Source organism: Globicephala melas, chromosome 14 (genome assembly GCF_963455315.2).
Source record: "Globicephala melas chromosome 14, mGloMel1.2, whole genome shotgun sequence".
In the NCBI taxonomy this organism is placed as follows: Eukaryota; Metazoa; Chordata; class Mammalia; order Artiodactyla; family Delphinidae; genus Globicephala; species Globicephala melas.
Genome location: NC_083327.1, coordinates 85,310,375 through 85,327,994, shown reverse-complemented (window position 1 = coordinate 85,327,994; position 17,620 = coordinate 85,310,375). Strand labels below are relative to the sequence as shown.

Below are 17,620 nucleotides of genomic sequence, written 5' to 3'. Positions count from 1 at the left end.
AGTGCTGGTGAGGATATGGAAATATTGGACCCTTGTGCATTGTTGATGGGAATGTAAAAATGATGCAGAAGCTGTGGAAAATAGTATAGTGATTCCTCAAAAAATTAAATATATAATTATCATATGATCCAGCCATTTCACTTCTGGAAATATACCCAAAAGACATGAAAGCAGGAGTTCAAAAAGATAGTTGTACATCCATATTCACAGTAGCATTATTCACAATCGCCAAAAGGTGGAAGCAACCCAAGTGTCCATCCAGAGATGAATGGATAACAGAATTTGGTATATCCACATAGTGGAATATTATTCAGCCTTAAGGAGGTAGGGAATTCTGACACATAACTACAACATGGATGAACCCTGGGCATTATGTTAAGTGAAATAAACAAGTTACAAAAAGACAAATACTGTATGATTCCACTTATATAAAGTTCCTAAAGTAGATTCACAGAGATAGAAAGTGGAATGGGGGTTTCCAGGGCTTGGGGTGGAAAGAATGGGGAAATCGTTTTTAATGGGCACAGAGTTTTAGTTTGGGAAGTGAAAAGACTTGGAGATGGCTTGTGGTAATGTCTGCACAACAGTGCGAATGTACTTAATGCCACAGAACCAAACACTTTAAAAAGGTTGAAATGGTAAAATTTTATGGCAAAATGTTATGCATATGTACCACGATATAAAAACATTTTAAATCAGGAATAGCCATTAAAAAGAAAAGATTTGTGTTCACAGATATTTCATCTCACTCAAACGTTCAAAACCATCCTTTTTTTTTTTTTCTTTTGGCTGCTTTGGGTCTTCATTGTTTCGCACGGGCTTTCTTTAGTTGCTGCGAGCGGGAGCTGCTCTTCGTTGCGGTGCACAGGCTTCTTTTTAAATTTTATTTATTATTATTTTTTAAACATCTTTATTGGTGTATAACTGCTTTACAATGGTGTGTTAGTTTCAGACGTAGAGAATGGACTTGAGGACACGGGGAGGGGGAGGGGTAAGCTGGGACAAAGTGAGAGAGTGGCATGGACTTACACGTACTACCAAATGTAAAATAGATAGCTAGTGGGAATCAGGTGCGCAGGCTTCTCATTGCGGTGGCTTCTCTTGTGGAGCATGGGCTCTAGGCGTGCGGGCTTCAGTAGTTGCAGCACGCGGGCTCAGAAGTTGTAGTGCACAGGCTTAGTTGCTCCGCGGCATGTGGGATCTTTCTGGACCGGGGATTGAACCCGTGTCCCCTGCATTGGCAGGTGGATTCTTAACCACTGCACCACCAAAACCATCGTAGTGCTTCCTCTCTCTTACTTTTCTTCATGAAAGAATTCTCTTTGTCTTCACCCATTGTCCCCTTTTTCCTAAATGCAAGGAAAAGAACTGTCTTCCCTCCTTCTTACTCCTTCATCCAGTTCCCTCACACAGCGACCAGGCTCTGAACCCTGGTTGCTTGTCCATAAACGTGAGGCCCTGTCACCATCAGCTTCTTATTCCCTCACTAAAGCCGAGCTCATTAGCCTAAGAGAATGTCCTCCTGCAGCACGCTCTCCATGCCGGCCACCACCCTGTGCCCTCAGCTCCACGTCTCCAAGTGTTGCACTCTTCTCAAGACGGTTCTCCACCACACCTCCACTCCCTGCCGGAGCACCACTGAAACGGTTCCTCAGGCCTAATCCTCTGAAACCTGCTTACAGCAAATGATAGCATTGCCTCCACGATCCTCCTGAAAGGTCAGGTGCTCACTTGATATCAGATCCTGCGCACGAGAACTGCCCCTCGGCGGTCCCTGTGGCTCACGCTCTATCCTGAAGCACCCTCTCTCTCTGCTTTGCCCTGCAGTGTGCATGAGCTCATTGAGAAAATAAAAGAAAATGAAGGAGCCACTATAAAAAAAAAACATACTGTGAATTTCACAAACTAAATCAATTGTAAAGAATTTGTGAATTTTACAGTTGTGGAAACTTACAACCCAGGCCTTGGTGCCCAACTGTCAGAAGGGCTCCCTGACTCTTGGTAAGTGCAGGACACAGGGCTGGCACCGGGGCACCTGGGGCTTCATCAGTCTGGACGAGAGAACACATAGTGTTCTCTTTCTGTGGTCTTCCTGTTAGAACTCTGCTGTTCGTGCCGTTTGTCCTCAGTGGGTGAAGTTACTCTGTGGCCTAGGGCCTAAGCGGGAGGCCTTGTGTGGTCAAGGAGCCTGCATTTCACGTTACCTTGACTCCCAGGAATGGTTTATAGAAGACAGGGAATCCCGACTGCTCTGGTGGAACAGAATCAGGCTGGGGAGAAAGCGGTTTGCCGTAGTAACCTGAGTGGATCCGTAGCGGAGGACACAGATGCTGGGAAATGAGCTTTGAGCCTCACACTTTTGAGAACGCAGTTAGAGCTATTTGGTCACCCTCTGTTTTCTGTCAGGCAGCTTCATCTCGTCTTCTTTCCTGGACCTTGGTCCACCTGATTGGTCCTCCGTACCGCCAACCCCTCACACTCTGGAAGAGGCTTAGTGTGTGTACGAGAGTGTGCACGTGTGTGCGTGTGTGTGTGTGTGTGTGTGTGTCCCCTCTTTTCACCTCTCCCCCTCCTTCCTTCCTTCACTCCCTTGGAATCTGTTACTCGCCGACAAGTCCCTTCCTTCAGGAAAACGTGGTCTCCTCGGTGGCCCCGAAACACAGCATTCCTGGAATCTGCTGAATGGTTTCTTTGGGGAGAAAATGTCTAAACTCGAGATTGGCTCAGACTCAGATGATGTTTCTCAGCGCGTGTGCGGCTTCTGCTGGCTGAATTTCCAGTCTGTGTGCAGCATATCGTCTAGGATTAATGTTTTTCAGCTTATTATTAAAAATCGTTAAATCCTGGTTTTCATCTGTGTAAAGATGTGGTTGCTTATCTCAGAAACGTTTGTAATCTGTATGTCCCCAAGCCTCACCAGTTTTGAGTGTGAACAAGGGCACAGTACCGGTTATGGCTCGTGAGCGCACACGGGTGTCACCAGCTCCCAGCCCCAGCGCTTGCCGAGGTGCCGTTTTACTCCGTCTCATTCTCTCCCTGGTGCCCGCTGTCCTCAGGGCTGCCAGCCTCTGCTGCGCGTGTGCGCCTGGGCTCCTGCCAAGGGCCCATCATCCTGCTGGTCCGGCCCCAGAGCTCCCAGTTCACACAGGTCTCTGCTCAGCTGAGCTGTGCAGGGAAGAGCAGTCGCCCCTGGTGTTCTGCTGGCCTACTTGCTGGGCCGGGGAGTCCCTGGACCCCCAGCGCGGCTCCCTGGGTGTTCACACACACGCTTTCTTCTTTGTGCATCACTTTGTACGCAGAACAGTGACTCCCTACGGCCTTAGATCCTGGGCTCAATCCAGCTAGTCACAGCGGATCCTATTTCATTAATGTGTGAATTAATGGAGTTCTCTCAGGGCCCCCGGAGGTCCCCTTTGTGATTCAATTCCTGTTTTCCCTGGTGTGACAACCAGCCTGTTTGTGCCGGTAACGCAGTGCTGGACATGATCTCAGTTCCACGCAGGGAGGGTCCAGGTCAGTGCAGGGAGGTGTCACCTGCCCCACCTGCCCCGGCTTTTCAGGGGGAGCGACCCTCCTACCAACCTTTAATGTCTGTCCTTCTTCTGCAGTCTTCATGGTTGAGTTTCAATTCGTATCTATTCCTCTTATTTTAGAAAGAAATTTTGGCCCTGGTCTTTTAGACACAGTTATCATTAGAACGTCCTAAAATTTTAAAGGAATATGTGATCTGCCACACAGGGCTGGAGGCTAGAGGGGTCAGGAAAAGCAAACCTGTGGCTGCCTCCACCTCCAGCCCCGCCCGGCCTGGTGGTTCCTGGCACTCCTGCCTCAAGGACTCTTGGCACATTGGGGGTGGCCTGAAGTAGGCAATATCCGTGGCCCGCCATCAAGCCCATATGAGGCACGTCATGTGACTGGACCGATACTGCACGGGAAATATCGAAACCGAGACGAGACTACTAGTCATCCAACTCCAGCATTCTCCGTGTTGTGCTTTTGTTTCCACACAACTCTAATTACTCAAAATGTTATGCCGATGGTTTCACGGGTGCATACGTAGATCACAATTTATCCGAGTGCTCTCTTTAAATATGGGCAGTTTAGGTGTCAATTATACCTTCGTTAAGCTATCTTAAAATAATTCATATGTTATGGGACATTTTAATCCGAAATATTTATTACATATCAAAAGTCATCCTCTCACCAATAAAGCATCCTAGAATCTGTACATAGGACTTAGAAATTATTTGTAATCGGTTGTTGTATGATTTTTCACTTCAGACATGTGACCTCAGCTTTCTTGTTAGTTATTTACACATCAAAGGTAAGAATAGCAACACAGAGACCCATGAACACTAGTTAATAGTTGCACGCACACAGATGTACCTGGCAGTCCTGGTTCTACCCCACTGCCCCACCCTGCTGTTGCTGGCGTGGAGAGGGCTGGATTAAACTTTTCAAAGCACTGATGTTTGGCGTGGTTCTGGTCTTATTTGCTCTGATGCCCTTTGTCTCAGCCGCCTCTGCTCCTCTCCTCAGTCCTTGCCTTTTTTCCCGACACACAGTGCCCAGCTCTTCTGCCCATGATGTTCGGTGGTCCCCACCCCAAGAATCTTCCTTAATGACAGCAAACCTCATGACCCTGTGGGAAGAGACCAGTCTGAGCCCGACATCGCCCTGTGACACACTTCTGAATCGAACCCCCTGTGTCTATAGCACCCCAGCACACTGCCATTCTCCCAGTGAGAACAAGTACACCACACTCTGTACGTGTGTTCAGTAACTGGGAAGCTTCTCCCTGCTGTTGCCCCTCAGCTGGCCAGATCAGCCCTGCTGGTGTGAACCAGCATCTGGGTGCTTTAGACGCAAGAGGTGTGCTAGGAAGGTGTGGTCCCCCAGAATCGGGACACAGAGGGCGCTCTTCATTGCTCCCTTGTGGTTTTGCTGCAGCACTGGGCCCTTGAGGGCGAGGCTCTAGGAAAGTGGTCTCCAGCCCTTGTTAACCACGATGGCGTTCACTGGCACAGCTCTGTCCTTTGGAAGGGTATCCAAGGCCCTGGGCAATTCCCACTGGATCATGGGAACTCTGTCCCCATCCCTTTCTCTCTAGAAAGCTCTTCAGATTGCACACGAGAGAGATGAATCTACTCATTCTAATTTATTTTCAAGAAAAAGTGAAACCTTTATTATTAAAAATCACATTTACTGTTACAAGTTACTTTCAAGAGCAGAAGAGCTGAAGTTGCAAACTGACCCAAGCCACTTAGGTATTTTCGAAACCAGGTTCTTAATGGAAGATGCCCGTGGGCCCCAGTAGTTAGAGCTGGGTGAAGGGTACAGGGTGCCTTTCCTATCTCCCCACTCCCCAGGTATCTTGTGGATGAAGTAAATCTCAGACCAAATCCTGCAACTGAGATGAACCTTTGTCAGGGAATGGGCACAGGGACACACAAAGGCAAACCATTTACCTGTGATTGGAGACTTCCCAGGAGAGCCCCACTCCCGGTGGTGAGTGCTCTGCCCACTGTCATCTTGGGCATTCTGCTGGCCTCTCATGAAATGTTCACTCAGGAAAGGTCAGTACTGTTCTAGCAGCAGCATTCAGCTTACCTTTGAGTCCCACCAGATGTTAGATCCCTCCACTTGCAGCTCCCAGAACTGGAAGGAATTGCTGCAGTCTTTTACCTTCTTCGTATCACCGTGCAGAACCCCAAATCTTCTAACCAGTTTGTCCTTCTTGAATTCCCCTCATTTCACCACTGAAATGCCATATCTATACCCATTATTCTGATGACAAACCCTCCAGTATGACCAGCAATAAAGACAGTTGAAGAATCTGTAGCGGCCACCTGCGGAGTGTGAGATTTCGATGCTTCTTTCACATATGAAACGCTTCTGAAGTGCGTCATTGATCAGGTGCTCAGATGCTAACTGCCTACCCCAAGGACGTAGATTAAAACTGGCTAACGACGCAACATCACGCTGTCTGTACTAAAGGCTGTTAGAGTGAATTACAGATAATATACCACCAACATCACTGTGTCACAAGAGTGCGTCTGAGACCCAGGCCTGAGGAAGGAACAACACAATTCTGGGTTCTTAAAGAGGTTTGTGGCTAAGCTGAACATAGGTCGGCGCTGCACTGAACAAGCATGTTAGTCTAGCCCTTCACCCTCCACCTTCCCTCTCGCCCTCATCTCATCATCTCCTGACGCACCAAGACGCACATACACTCACATTCCCTGCATTTCGGGTCCTGCCGGAGGTGCTAGACAGTGCAGGCTGACCTGATATCCCCTTAGGAAAACCTGCCAAACTGAGTCTAACTCTTAAAGCCACGGGCAGATAGCTAACTCTCAGAGTCCACTGTACATGACCAGAAGCAGGATGTTCTAGCCAGTGTAAGTTTCTGACCACAACGGCTCTGAAGCCACAGTTTGGCGCTTGTGTGTGTGTGTGTGTGTGCGCGTGTGCGTGCGCGCGCGCTCCTGTATTGAGGGGCAGTTGCAGCCCTGGTCACACTGTGTAAATGACCTTCCTGGGATTGGAGACTTCCTAGGAGAGCCCCACTCCTGATTGTGACAGTACATTTCACTAGTAGTTGACATTAACACCATACCCTGTTGTTCTCTCCAGCCAGCTGCCTCCCCTTCACACTTAAAAGTGGGAGCAAAGGACCCGCTTTGCTGACACTGAGAAGCAGGCCAGACACCCAGGAGCAGATGAGCAATGACCCAGCAGAAGGCAGCCTGGACTCTTGTGATGCAACAGGTACAAGGAAAGCCCCGCTGTGACGTTCCCCCTCCCTTAAGACTGTCTCTACCTTCCCTGATGATCCCTCTTCATCTGAGCAGGGGCTTCGTGGACAGTGGCCAAAAAAACTGTCTGTGATCGGGAAAGATATGGGGATTCTCCACGTTAGAATAGTTGCCAGGAACACAGAGGCAGTCTTGCATGAGTTTTCTAAAACACCTGTATGGCTTTTTTCTCTTTCACTTATTTCTCCTATGTTTGAAGGTTTATTTGACCAGTATACTTGCTCTTTACCTCTCTTTTTTGCGAGTCGGATCAGGCATCTTCTTGGTTGAGTAGACAGTGAGATGTCTGATGCTTGTGCTGAGGGGACCAACAACAGTCATGAGAAGGTGCACGGCATGTGGGCTTACTGCGGTAGTCGCGGTCTCCTAGACCAGTAAACAGCTGAGAAATGAGCCCAGCAGCCTCCGGAATACGGGAAGAGGAGATGCCACCAACAGTGGCTGAGAGGAGCAGGAAGGCCAGGCATATGGTGGCCCAGAGGCCAAGAGGAGGAAGCATTTCAAGGAGAAAGCAAGCAACGGTCACAGAGGCCCCAGGAAGTTAATGGTGGACTTGGCAGTGTGGATTCCAGGCGGACCTTGGGGAGAGCTGTTCCGTGCAGGGACAGGAGGAAGGCCTGAGGTCCCAGGGCAGGACGGGGGGAGCGGGACGGGAGGCAGCCAGTGTGGGAAGCTCTTACAATGGGTTTTGTTTTATAGAACAAGGAAGTAGGATGATAAGCTGGCAGGGGAGGTAGGGATCAAAAAGGTTTGTTTATTTTGTGTGTTTTTTTTTTTTTTTTAAACATGGGGCAGGCAGATTGATTGAACCCTATCAGTAGCAAATGTGATCATCCTACAGCCAGGTGGAGACTTTCTCCTACCTGTAGAAGTCTCCAAAGCAAAATCAGTACCTTTTCAGCCTTATCGTAAGAAAAAGGCTGCTTATCCCTCCAGTCAAGAGACCTTAAAGCAAAAACAATGCCAGGAAGCTGTAGATAGACAGACAGACAGGCACACACACACACACACACACACACACACACACACACACACGTGCAAATTCAATTCCAATGTCAAATTCAGTTCCAGTGGGGAAACCAATAACAGCATCTTTACATTTTTGGGTAGCCACTTGCCCTACGTGGCTACTGTAATTTAAATTCGTCAAAATTCAGTGAAATTAAAAACTCAGTTTCTCAGTCAAACCACCACATTTCAAGGGCTCAATAGCCATATGTGGTGAGTGGCTACTTAGGGAAGAGCATAGAAGTGGACTATTTCCTAGTCACATTCTGTTGGATAGGCTGCTGCGAATCCTAAGGGAAAGAATGTTCTTAAAGAAAGACTGGCCTAGAAGAAGAGGAAATATTTGTTGGAGAAGGGAGCAAAGCAAACTGAGAAGGGATTTGCCAATCCTGAATAAAATGTAAGAAAAACATAATGAAAGCAAGGCCATGCATTTGAAGAATTAGGAGACATGAAATCATAGGTTGCTCATGAGAACTGAAGAGGTGAGCACCAAATCGACAGCTGCTAATCAGAGTTTATTGTAAGAGAAAGAAATCGAATGCAAAATCATCAGTAAAAATACAGTAAAGGCAGCTCCAACAATTATATTTCAGTTTTTTATTTGTAATTCAATTTTTTGCAACTCAGAACAGGATTCCCTTGAAACTGAGATAGTTTAATAATTCACAGAGGAGGTTTCTGCCCCCCGCCCACCACGGTGTCCTTGAACGCTGGGCTTCTTAGCACATTCAGGTGTGACTTCTGAGGCTTAGAGAGGCTAGTTTCCTAAAAGATGGAAGGACACGTAGGAGGTGGACCTTTGAGTCCTGGCTCAGTGCTCTCTCTGGGATCTCGGTGGGCAGGGGCCCTGACTAGAGTCTGGGCACCCTGAGACTTGGTTCTGAGCAGAGATGAGGGGTTCATGCCAGCCCCGTTTTGGAGCAGATTCAGGGCTAGGGGAGCCACTGTGCAGCCTGGAGCAACCTGGCTCAAGGTCCAGGGACCAAAACGTGGTGTCTGATCATGATTGCTATTAGCACCATTTCAGCTACATTTGGGGTCAAATAGGATTTCTTGGGCTTCCCCCTAGTAATTACCATAATTTTAAGACTACTATTTTCATGGAGAAATATTTTGTGTTTTAAACAACTGACTTGAAATAAACTTCTGGCTCTCAACTTTTATATGTTAACATTCCTAGTTAGGAATACAGCATTAGCATTTTTCAAAGACTTAAGCAAATTCTGAACTACTTACTTGATAGGGATAGCGCTGGGGTTGAGGCTAAGAATAGTGTTTCATCTTTTGAAAAATCTTCTTTCCTTGAATGAAATCATGTAAAACTGTTACTCATAAGTCTTTTTCTCCCTACAGTCTAAATGGTAGATGAAAATAGGATTTTAATATCTCTTAATATTGGTTTCCAAAGGATCCTTTTATCGGGTAATGAGAACTAATTATCCGCCAAAGTTTCTTGCCCTTTTTGTCTTGGCTACCAGGAAGCTCCTAGAAAAACGAATTGATTTAATCACAGTCTTTGAAGTTTTCATGAGGAAGGTTTAACACTGAGGCCAAAGAGAGTTATTGGAATTGAGTGAGAGAACAGGATGGGGGAAAGGAACAGTGACTCTGGAGTCTGACTCTGGTTCAGAGTCTGTCCTTAGCTAAGAAGGACCAGAAACTCAACTTTATCAGTTACCCTACATAAATAAGTATTTCTGTTGGGTAATTGACTATTATCATAAGTATTTATCAGAACACTAATTTATTTTATTTATTTATTTTTGGCTGCATTGGGTCTTTGTTGCTGCATGTGGGCTTTTCTCTAGTTGCAGTGAGTGGGGACTACTCTTCTTTGTGGTGCGTAGGCTTCTCATTGCGGTGGCTTCTCTTGTTGTGGAGCATGGGCTCTAGGCGTGTGGGCTTCAGGAGTTGTAGCACGCGGGCTCAGTATTTGTGACTCATGGGCTCTAGAGCGCAGGCCCGGTAGTTGTGGCGCACGGGCTTAGTTGCTCCGCGGCATGTGGGATCTTCCTGGACCAGGGCTCAAACCCGTGTCCCCTGCATTGGCAGGTGGATTCTTAACCGCTGTGCCACCTGGGAAGCCAAGAGCACTAATTTATTGACTTATAATGTCAATGATCTCTTTGTGGTAACCAGAATGTTCCTGTTTGTAATCCATGGAAACCTCTTTCCTGATATTGAGATATCTAGGAAGCCAAAATACTAATTAGCAGTTTGCTTAGGATTAAGGCAAAGGGAAATAATATCTTGAGGGATGTTTCATCCAAACCATAGTAATATCATTGCAGTACTGTTGCTGCCTAGTTGAGAACATGTTTCTGGTGACAGGGATGCTTTTGCCTCTCAGACTTTATCTTTTCCCTTCTCTACAAAGCTAAGCACTACTAAAATGTGCTTTTCTGACACCACTACACCATGTCAGCTGTCCCTCTACATTTTTCTGATGCGTTTCTATCGCCAGTGTTGTTAGAGTGCTGTACTAGGAGGATGGCTGTCCCACTGGGAAGACGATCATTCCCAATACCTCCATGTTCCTGGAGGGGCGTGGCCCTGTCCACGCTTCCTTCTCTCTGGCAGTGCCTGTGTCATTATTGTAATCAATCGGACCTCCTTTTTCTGGGGGGGGGGGGAATTCACATTTTACATGCAAATAAATAAAATTTTCAATATTTAAATGAAGTGTTCATCATTAGCAAATGATTGCTTTAGTTATTGTCTTAATAACCCATAGGCAATTGTAATATTTTTTAACGTTATGGCATCTTTTTAAAAAACAGACTCCGTATTTCACCTTTTATCAAAATTATCTAGTACCTAAAATTATAATAGCCATGTTATATATCAAAAATCGGTAACCAAAAGCTGTGTATGAATAATTTTCCCGCTGAAGGTCTGCTTATTGTCAGTCGTCTTTGAGGCCACGTGAGTCTGTAACAACAGAGACCATCTGCACAAATGCTTGAATTCCTGGCATCTTCCTTGCCACCCCAAGAAGTAGTTTTTAAAGACTATTCTGGCTTTGGCACCATGCTAGGTGCTATGGGGAACATAGCCTAAAACAATCTCTGTACTTTAAAAGGTTTTACGTTACAAATCCTTACAAGAATTCCTGAGTCCGGTCTTCATGGAACTATCCCAGGAATCTGGGTGGTTGACAGGTAGGTGGAGCATTGAGAACTGGAGTGCTGGGTGCCGGTGATGCAGGAAAAGCCACCAGCTATAGCATCAAGGTTTGTTGTGCTTTGCCCATGAGGACAGTAAGTTCTGCAGTGAAAAGGGGATGACCGCTGAAAGGAGATGATGTAAAGGGCAGAGACAGGAAAGAGGAGAATGAGGGGAAGTCACGGATGTATGCTATAATTGTATATTTGGTTACGGGCTATTATCAATTGATGATGGAATTCATTTGTTATATCTTTCTATACTATGGCTTTTTTTTCCCCTTGACCAAAAGCATGAGATGATCAAATGTATAACAGGAAAGATGTGTTGGTTTATCTGTTTGGTTTTGCATCTCTTCGTGTGTTTATTTTAATTTCTCACTGTTCTCCAGATCTACAAAAAGGGATATTTTCTGTTCAGTGAAGCCTGCTCACAAAATCTAATCATCAGGGCTTTTTGCTGTTGATCAAATCCCATTGATTTTTTCCCCCTCTTAATGGTCAATACATTGGTGAATTTGCAGGTGTGATGGTAAGGACAGAAATGCCTCTGAGGAGTGTTAGTGGCGACAGATAGGACGTATGTAAACTCTGTGTGAACTCTTCTTGGAAAGGACACTGTGCAGAGAAAGCCAAGGTTGCAGGGAAGTTTTAGCATCCCTAGCGTTTCTGCTGTCAGCTCTCCTCGAAGTTATCTCAGCCACACCCCGTCCTCTGGCAGGCAGGCAACGGTGGTGCTGGTCGACTCATAGTTTAAGTGGGTACTCCGAGGTCTCTCCTCCCTTTCTTTCCTGATCTCCATGCTACTCTCCCTTTCCTTGAAGGAGCGCACGCAGATCCCTCCAGAGCTGTTGGCACTGTGCGCATCTGTTCGTCTGGTGGTAGGTATTGTTCAACACCCACAGCGTTGGCTGGCCCAGAGCCTGAGAACTCGAGCCCGTTCCCAAAAGTATATAGAATTTCTCTGTTAGGGACAACATATTGTGTGTGACACTGCTGCAGCTGAGTTTACTCCCTCCTTGGTGAACATGTGTGAATATGTTTGGGTGTATGTGCAGCAGCCTTGAAAAATGTGTGGGGAAAGAAAAGGCTAGAAGCTGTGTTTTCCATGACTTGTCCCACCCCTTCTTCCTGGTGATCTGACTTTGTGACTCGCGAAGTCACATCCTTACTGCCGAGGGACTAGCTACCTCCACTCCTTCTTAGAGAATCTCAGGGGATGTGAAAACAGGAGAGACAGGCTGGCTGGTCCCTGGTTGGCTTCTCAGCCCCGCACCATCCCGTAGCCATTGGTGAGGGTCGGAGGCGAGGGGCATCCGCTGTTGAGAAGGACTGATGGTTAGGAGGTGCCGAAGAGGCAGGATGGAGACGGGGGGCTAGGAGGTCCCAAAGAAGGTCAGGTCACATTTTCTTGCTTTTGGCCTAAGCCCAGGATTTACAGAGCTGAAGAGTAAGGTACACAGTCGTTGGAGTAATTCAGCAAATTGGACAGAGTTTCTGAGCTTTCAGATGCATAATGTTTCTCATCTTTGTTCTCAAAAGAGAGCATCAGATCAATCTCCATGTTCCTTTAACTTCACATCTACAACAACTTTTGAACTTACTTTTGAAAGCCTTGAGCTGGTAGTCTCTGCTCTGCTTTGTGTTTCTTTGGAACTCACGGAGGGGGAATGTGAATTCACGGCAAGAGTGAGCACAGAAGGAACCCAGTTGTGTCTTATCCTTGTGCTCTCTGTATGGCTTTGTCCACAAAACCCTCTTATGGCTCTAAAACTTGGCAAAGTGACACCCGTGTTTTTGTCCCACTTGCCATCCCTGGATGAGGCTAAGCAACAGCTGCATCAGCTCAACATCCCAACCACAGAACTCCTCTGCGACGTCACTTCTTAAGAGGCTTGGAACGCACACCGGGTATCAGACAATGTGACTGCAGGGTCTGCCACTCTAACAGAAGTAGGGAGTGCCTGCAGTTTTGTCTTATTAAAAATAATTGTTTGCAAGTTTACAAACAACTCCAGAATCTGACCTTTGCAACACAACACAGTCTTCCCTTCTCCAAAGTGAGTTGTTTTTGAGTTAGTGAGATGTGTGCACTTTACCTCTAAGAGACACTCTCTAGTTCTTGTTCAGACGTATTTCAGATTGCATAGCAAGGTGGAGAGCGTTCTGGTGGCCAGAGATCGCTGCAGTGGGTTCTCGTTGGTCTGCTCATTTTCAGTATGTGACCTTTCCCAGAGCACGTCCTGGTTCTGAGAGGTTTAATCTTGTGTAATAAGAATATCAGAGACCCTGTGTGCATTTGGTTCCAGCAGATTAGATAGTGAGGGCGCATTATTGTAATGAGCCGCGCTCCCCCCTCAGATGACGTGGGAAGTCCAGCGATCGCGGGCCAAAGGCCAGCTGCCACCTCGGCTTACTCAGTGCAGAACCGAGCCTGCCCTTGTCCTCTTCTGCTTCTCGCTCCTTTGAATTGTGTAACGCTTGTCAGCTTAGCACATTTGTGAGTGTGCCACGTGCTGTCACTCTCCCGCGGCGGGTTGGTTGATCTTAACGGTCTACTTCTTGACACTCAAATAGGTTTCTGAACGTTTCCTATACGTGCGTGTGTGCCCCAGATGGCAGCGTTGGCCCATTTCAGTGTGTGATTGCTGCTCTCCAGGTTGTGGAGGGATGCTGCTGGCCCATGTGCCCGAGATTAGAATCAAGCCCTTAGGGTCGGCTGTGAGGTCCTTACTCAGGCAAAAAGCCCATTGACGTCAGCAACCGGGGAACGTGGTCTGGTTTCATTATAAGTTAAAAGTGTTCGCCGTCAGAAGGAAATAGAGAAAGGGCAGGGTGTTTTTAGAAAATTAGTTTTAAAAAATGAACCTGTTCTCTGCTTTGTGTGGTTTTTCCTTTGCAATTTACTGCACACAGAGTTTATCCTTAAGCAGACTCTCTGTCTCAGGGCATGTTCTGAACTCATACAACCCTGACCCTGACTGTGAGGTGGCTCCATCCATCAAGGGCTCAAACATTGTTTGCCTCTTGAAGGAAGGATAGACATACTCTAACATAGCTGGGGTGGCCCTGCCTACCTCCTGACCGCCCCTCTGACACCCGAGGCTGCAGCACCCAGGCCCGGACTGCCCGAGGGTTCCCTTGCACATCTCCTTTGTAGCACGTGAGGGTCCCTCCACATGTCTAATTTCTCCTCCCTCAGTTTATCAGACAGTCGTTCCTCAGGACTCATCTCAAGCCCATGAAGCCTTCCCCCACCCCTACCCCCACTCCACACACACACATTCTCCAGGAGGACGAAAGCTGATGTCTTCCCCTCCGGGTACCAGCACATCTTTTTCTTACATCTCTTGGTATTGTGCAAATACTTCCATCAGCCCCCTCTCCAGACTGACTTTCCTGATGGCGGAAACCATCTTATTTACTTCTGTATCCCCAGCACCTACTGCAGTGTTGGAACATGTTAGAAATTCAGCAAAACAATTTTTGTGGCATCAAAGAAAGCGGCATCATCCAAGCTGGGATTGGCACAGAGCTGCCAAGTGGTCAGACCCCTCCTGAAAGAGTACAGAGGACAGCAACGGTGGCCCATTCTGCTTGTGGTTTTTCGGTTCTGAACACAACCAGAGGACAAAGGAAACGCGCCTGTGGAAGGCGTGGAGTCACTGGAGACCAAGTTGGGGCATTTGCCTGAGCAGTGCTGGACAGGTGGCCCTTCTGTAAGCTTTCCTTTTTCCCAGGAATTCACGCCCAGGCATCTGAAGTCAGGGCATTTTATTTGAACAAAATCTCTCTCTTTCTGTCTATCAGTAGAGCCATGGGGTGTTTTGTAACTGATTTGTTTATTCTAAATATGCAAGGCATTTAACTGAGGTACTATTACCTAGGAGGCACAAAAGAATCTGATATTACAAATAGGACCTCTGTCTTTGTTCTCCTAATTATTATACTGACAGAATGCAGGTATCAGACATAAGTTGAATATCCTACAATTTCCCAACCAGTGCGGCCAACGAACCTGCGTAAATAAACCCTTCAAATGTCTCACTTTTTCTCATTGGTGCTACCTATAAAATCATCTGCATGATAGCTTTATCCTCTAGGAGAAAAAAATCATGTGAACATTAAATTGTACCTTTTTCTTCAGAGGTTCTCCTAAGGATACAAGAAACCTAGTAAGTTGCATAATGTATATGTGGTTTTGACATCAGAGATAAGCTGGTGGTGAAATACTTCCAGTGACGGCATGCTTGGCAAGTACTCTTACCACTGGCACTGAGAAGATGAGATTTCATTCCAATCATGGTAAACTCTGAGCATTATCTTTATAAATAAAGTAGGTATAAAACTGCTTAGGATAAACCATGTAATCTGCAGCAAAAGTTAATTTAAATTCAAATCTGACTTTCTAATTTTCTTCAGTCCCCAATCTACACAATATATTGGGTAATGAATGACATTTTAATTCCCCCCCCCCGCCCCAGTTCTCTAACATCTGTATGATGTTACCTGCAAAGAGTAAAGGAAAAGGACATGCTGTGTATGTGCTAATGTTGGGAGATGCTAAGAGAGGTGATATTTAAAAATAAAAAAGCTTTCTTGAGGTATAATTTGCCCATTTGAAGCGTGCAGTTAGATGGTTTGGGGCATATTCATAGATATGTGCGACCATCACCACAGTCAATTTTGGAACATCTTCATTACTTCAGAAGGAAACTGCATGCCCTTTAACTCTCACTCCCTAACCCTGGCCCCATCACCCCCACACATCCAGAAGCAGCCGCAGATCTACTGTCTGTCTCCATAGATCATCCTGTTCTGGACTTTCAAAGGAAAGGAATCACATAGTATATGGTCTTTTGCAACTGGCTTCTTTCACTCAGTGTAATGTTTTCGAGGTTTATCCATGTTGTAGCATGTGTCAGTGCTTCACTCCTTTTTATGGACAAATAATATTCTGTTTGATGGATATACCACATTTTGTCTCTCCACTCATCAATTGATGGACATTTGGGTTATTTTCACCTTTTGGCTATTGTAAATAATGCTGTTATAAACATTTGAGCTTTGTTGATTTTCTCTGTCGGTTTTCTGTTCTTCGTTTCATTAATTTCCACTCTAATCTTTATAATTTCCTTCCTTCTGCTTGCTTTACATTTAGTTTGCTCTTGCCAGTGTCTTAAGATTGGAAGGGTAGGTTACTGATTCGCAGTCTTTCTGCTTTATTGATTGTAGGCGTTTACAGCTATACATTTCCACCTAAGCACTGCTTTAGCTGCATCCCATAAGTTTTTTTTTTTTTTCTTTTTTCTTTTGCGGTACGCGGGCCTCTCACTGTTGTGGTCTCTCCCGTTGCGGAGCACAGGCTCTGGACGCACAGGCTCAGCGGCCATGGCCCATGGGCCCAACCGCTCTGCGGCATGTGGAATCCCCCCCAGACCGGGGCATGAACCCATGTCCACTGCATCAGCAGGCGGACCCTCAACCACTGTGCCACCAGGGAAGCCCATCCCATAAGTTTTGATATGTTATGTCTTCATTTCATTTATCTCAGAGTATTTCCTGATTTCCTTTTTAGTTCTTCTTTGACCCCTTGGTTGTGTAAGAGTGTTGCTTAATTTTCATCTATTTGTGAGTTCTCCAAACTTCTCCATGTTGTTGATTTAAAATTTTATTCCATTGTGGCCAGAGAACATACTTTCTATTATTTTTATCTTTTTAAATTTGTTCTTTTATGGTCTAGCATATGGTCTATCCTGGAGAATGTTCTATGTGCTCTTGAGAAGAATGTGTTCTGCTGTTAGGTGGAGTGTTCTGTAGATTGAGTTGGTTTATGGTGTTATTCATGTCTTATGTTTCCTTGTTGATGCTCTGTCTCATTATATCCATTATTGAAATTGGGGTATTGAAGTCTCTAACTATTATTGTTGAATTGTCCTTTTCTCTCTTCAGTTCCATCAGTTTTTGCTTCATATATTTTGGTGCTATGTTATTAGGTGCATATATCTTTGTAATTGTTATATCTTCCTGATGGATTAACCTTTTTATCATTATGAAATATCACTATTTATCTCTAGTAACATTTTTTTTTTGTTTTAAAGCCTATTTTGTTTGGATATTAGTCTAGTCACTGTGCCTTTCCTGTGGGTGCTTTTTGCCTTATATATCTTTTTCATCCTTTTACTTTAAACCTATTTATATCTTTGACTTTAAAGTGTATCTTCAGTAGACAACAAATAGTTTTCTTAATCCATTCTGACAGTCTCTGCCTTTTAATTGGATTGTTTAATCCATTTACATTTAATGTTATTATTAATATAGTTGGATTTAAAAAATTATTTTATATTGGAGTACAGTTGATTAACAGTGTTGTGTTAGTTATAGTTGGATTTAATTCTGCCATTCTACTTTTGTTTCTATGTAGCTCATGTCTCTTTTGTTTCTCTATTTTTCCTTGACTGCTTTCTTTGACATTGCATAATATTTTCTGAAGCAACATTTTAATTTCATTAATAATTTTTTCATTCTATTTTTCTTTTCTGATTTCAAACCCCTCACTCTTTCTACTATATCAAGCCACTTCTCACATTTATGATTACAAGTAGTGTTCCCTCCATATGGCCCCAG

The 17,620-nt window shown here is 45.4% G+C and overlaps 1 protein-coding gene across 4 annotated transcripts in view; it reads left to right on the top strand.

Moving 5' to 3' along the window:
* Positions 1 to 17,620, top strand: part of PDE10A (phosphodiesterase 10A) — a 584,018-nt gene that overhangs the window by 235,779 nt on the left and 330,619 nt on the right. For 2 of the 4 annotated variants that reach the window (XM_060283259.1, XM_060283261.1), the window contains exon 2: positions 6,637 to 6,771. The exons of the other annotated variants lie outside the window; for them this stretch is intronic. In XM_060283259.1, the coding sequence (XP_060139242.1) occupies positions 6,637 to 6,771 (135 nt within the window). The remainder of the gene's footprint in view (positions 1 to 6,636; positions 6,772 to 17,620) is intronic. 4 annotated transcript variants of the gene reach the window in all.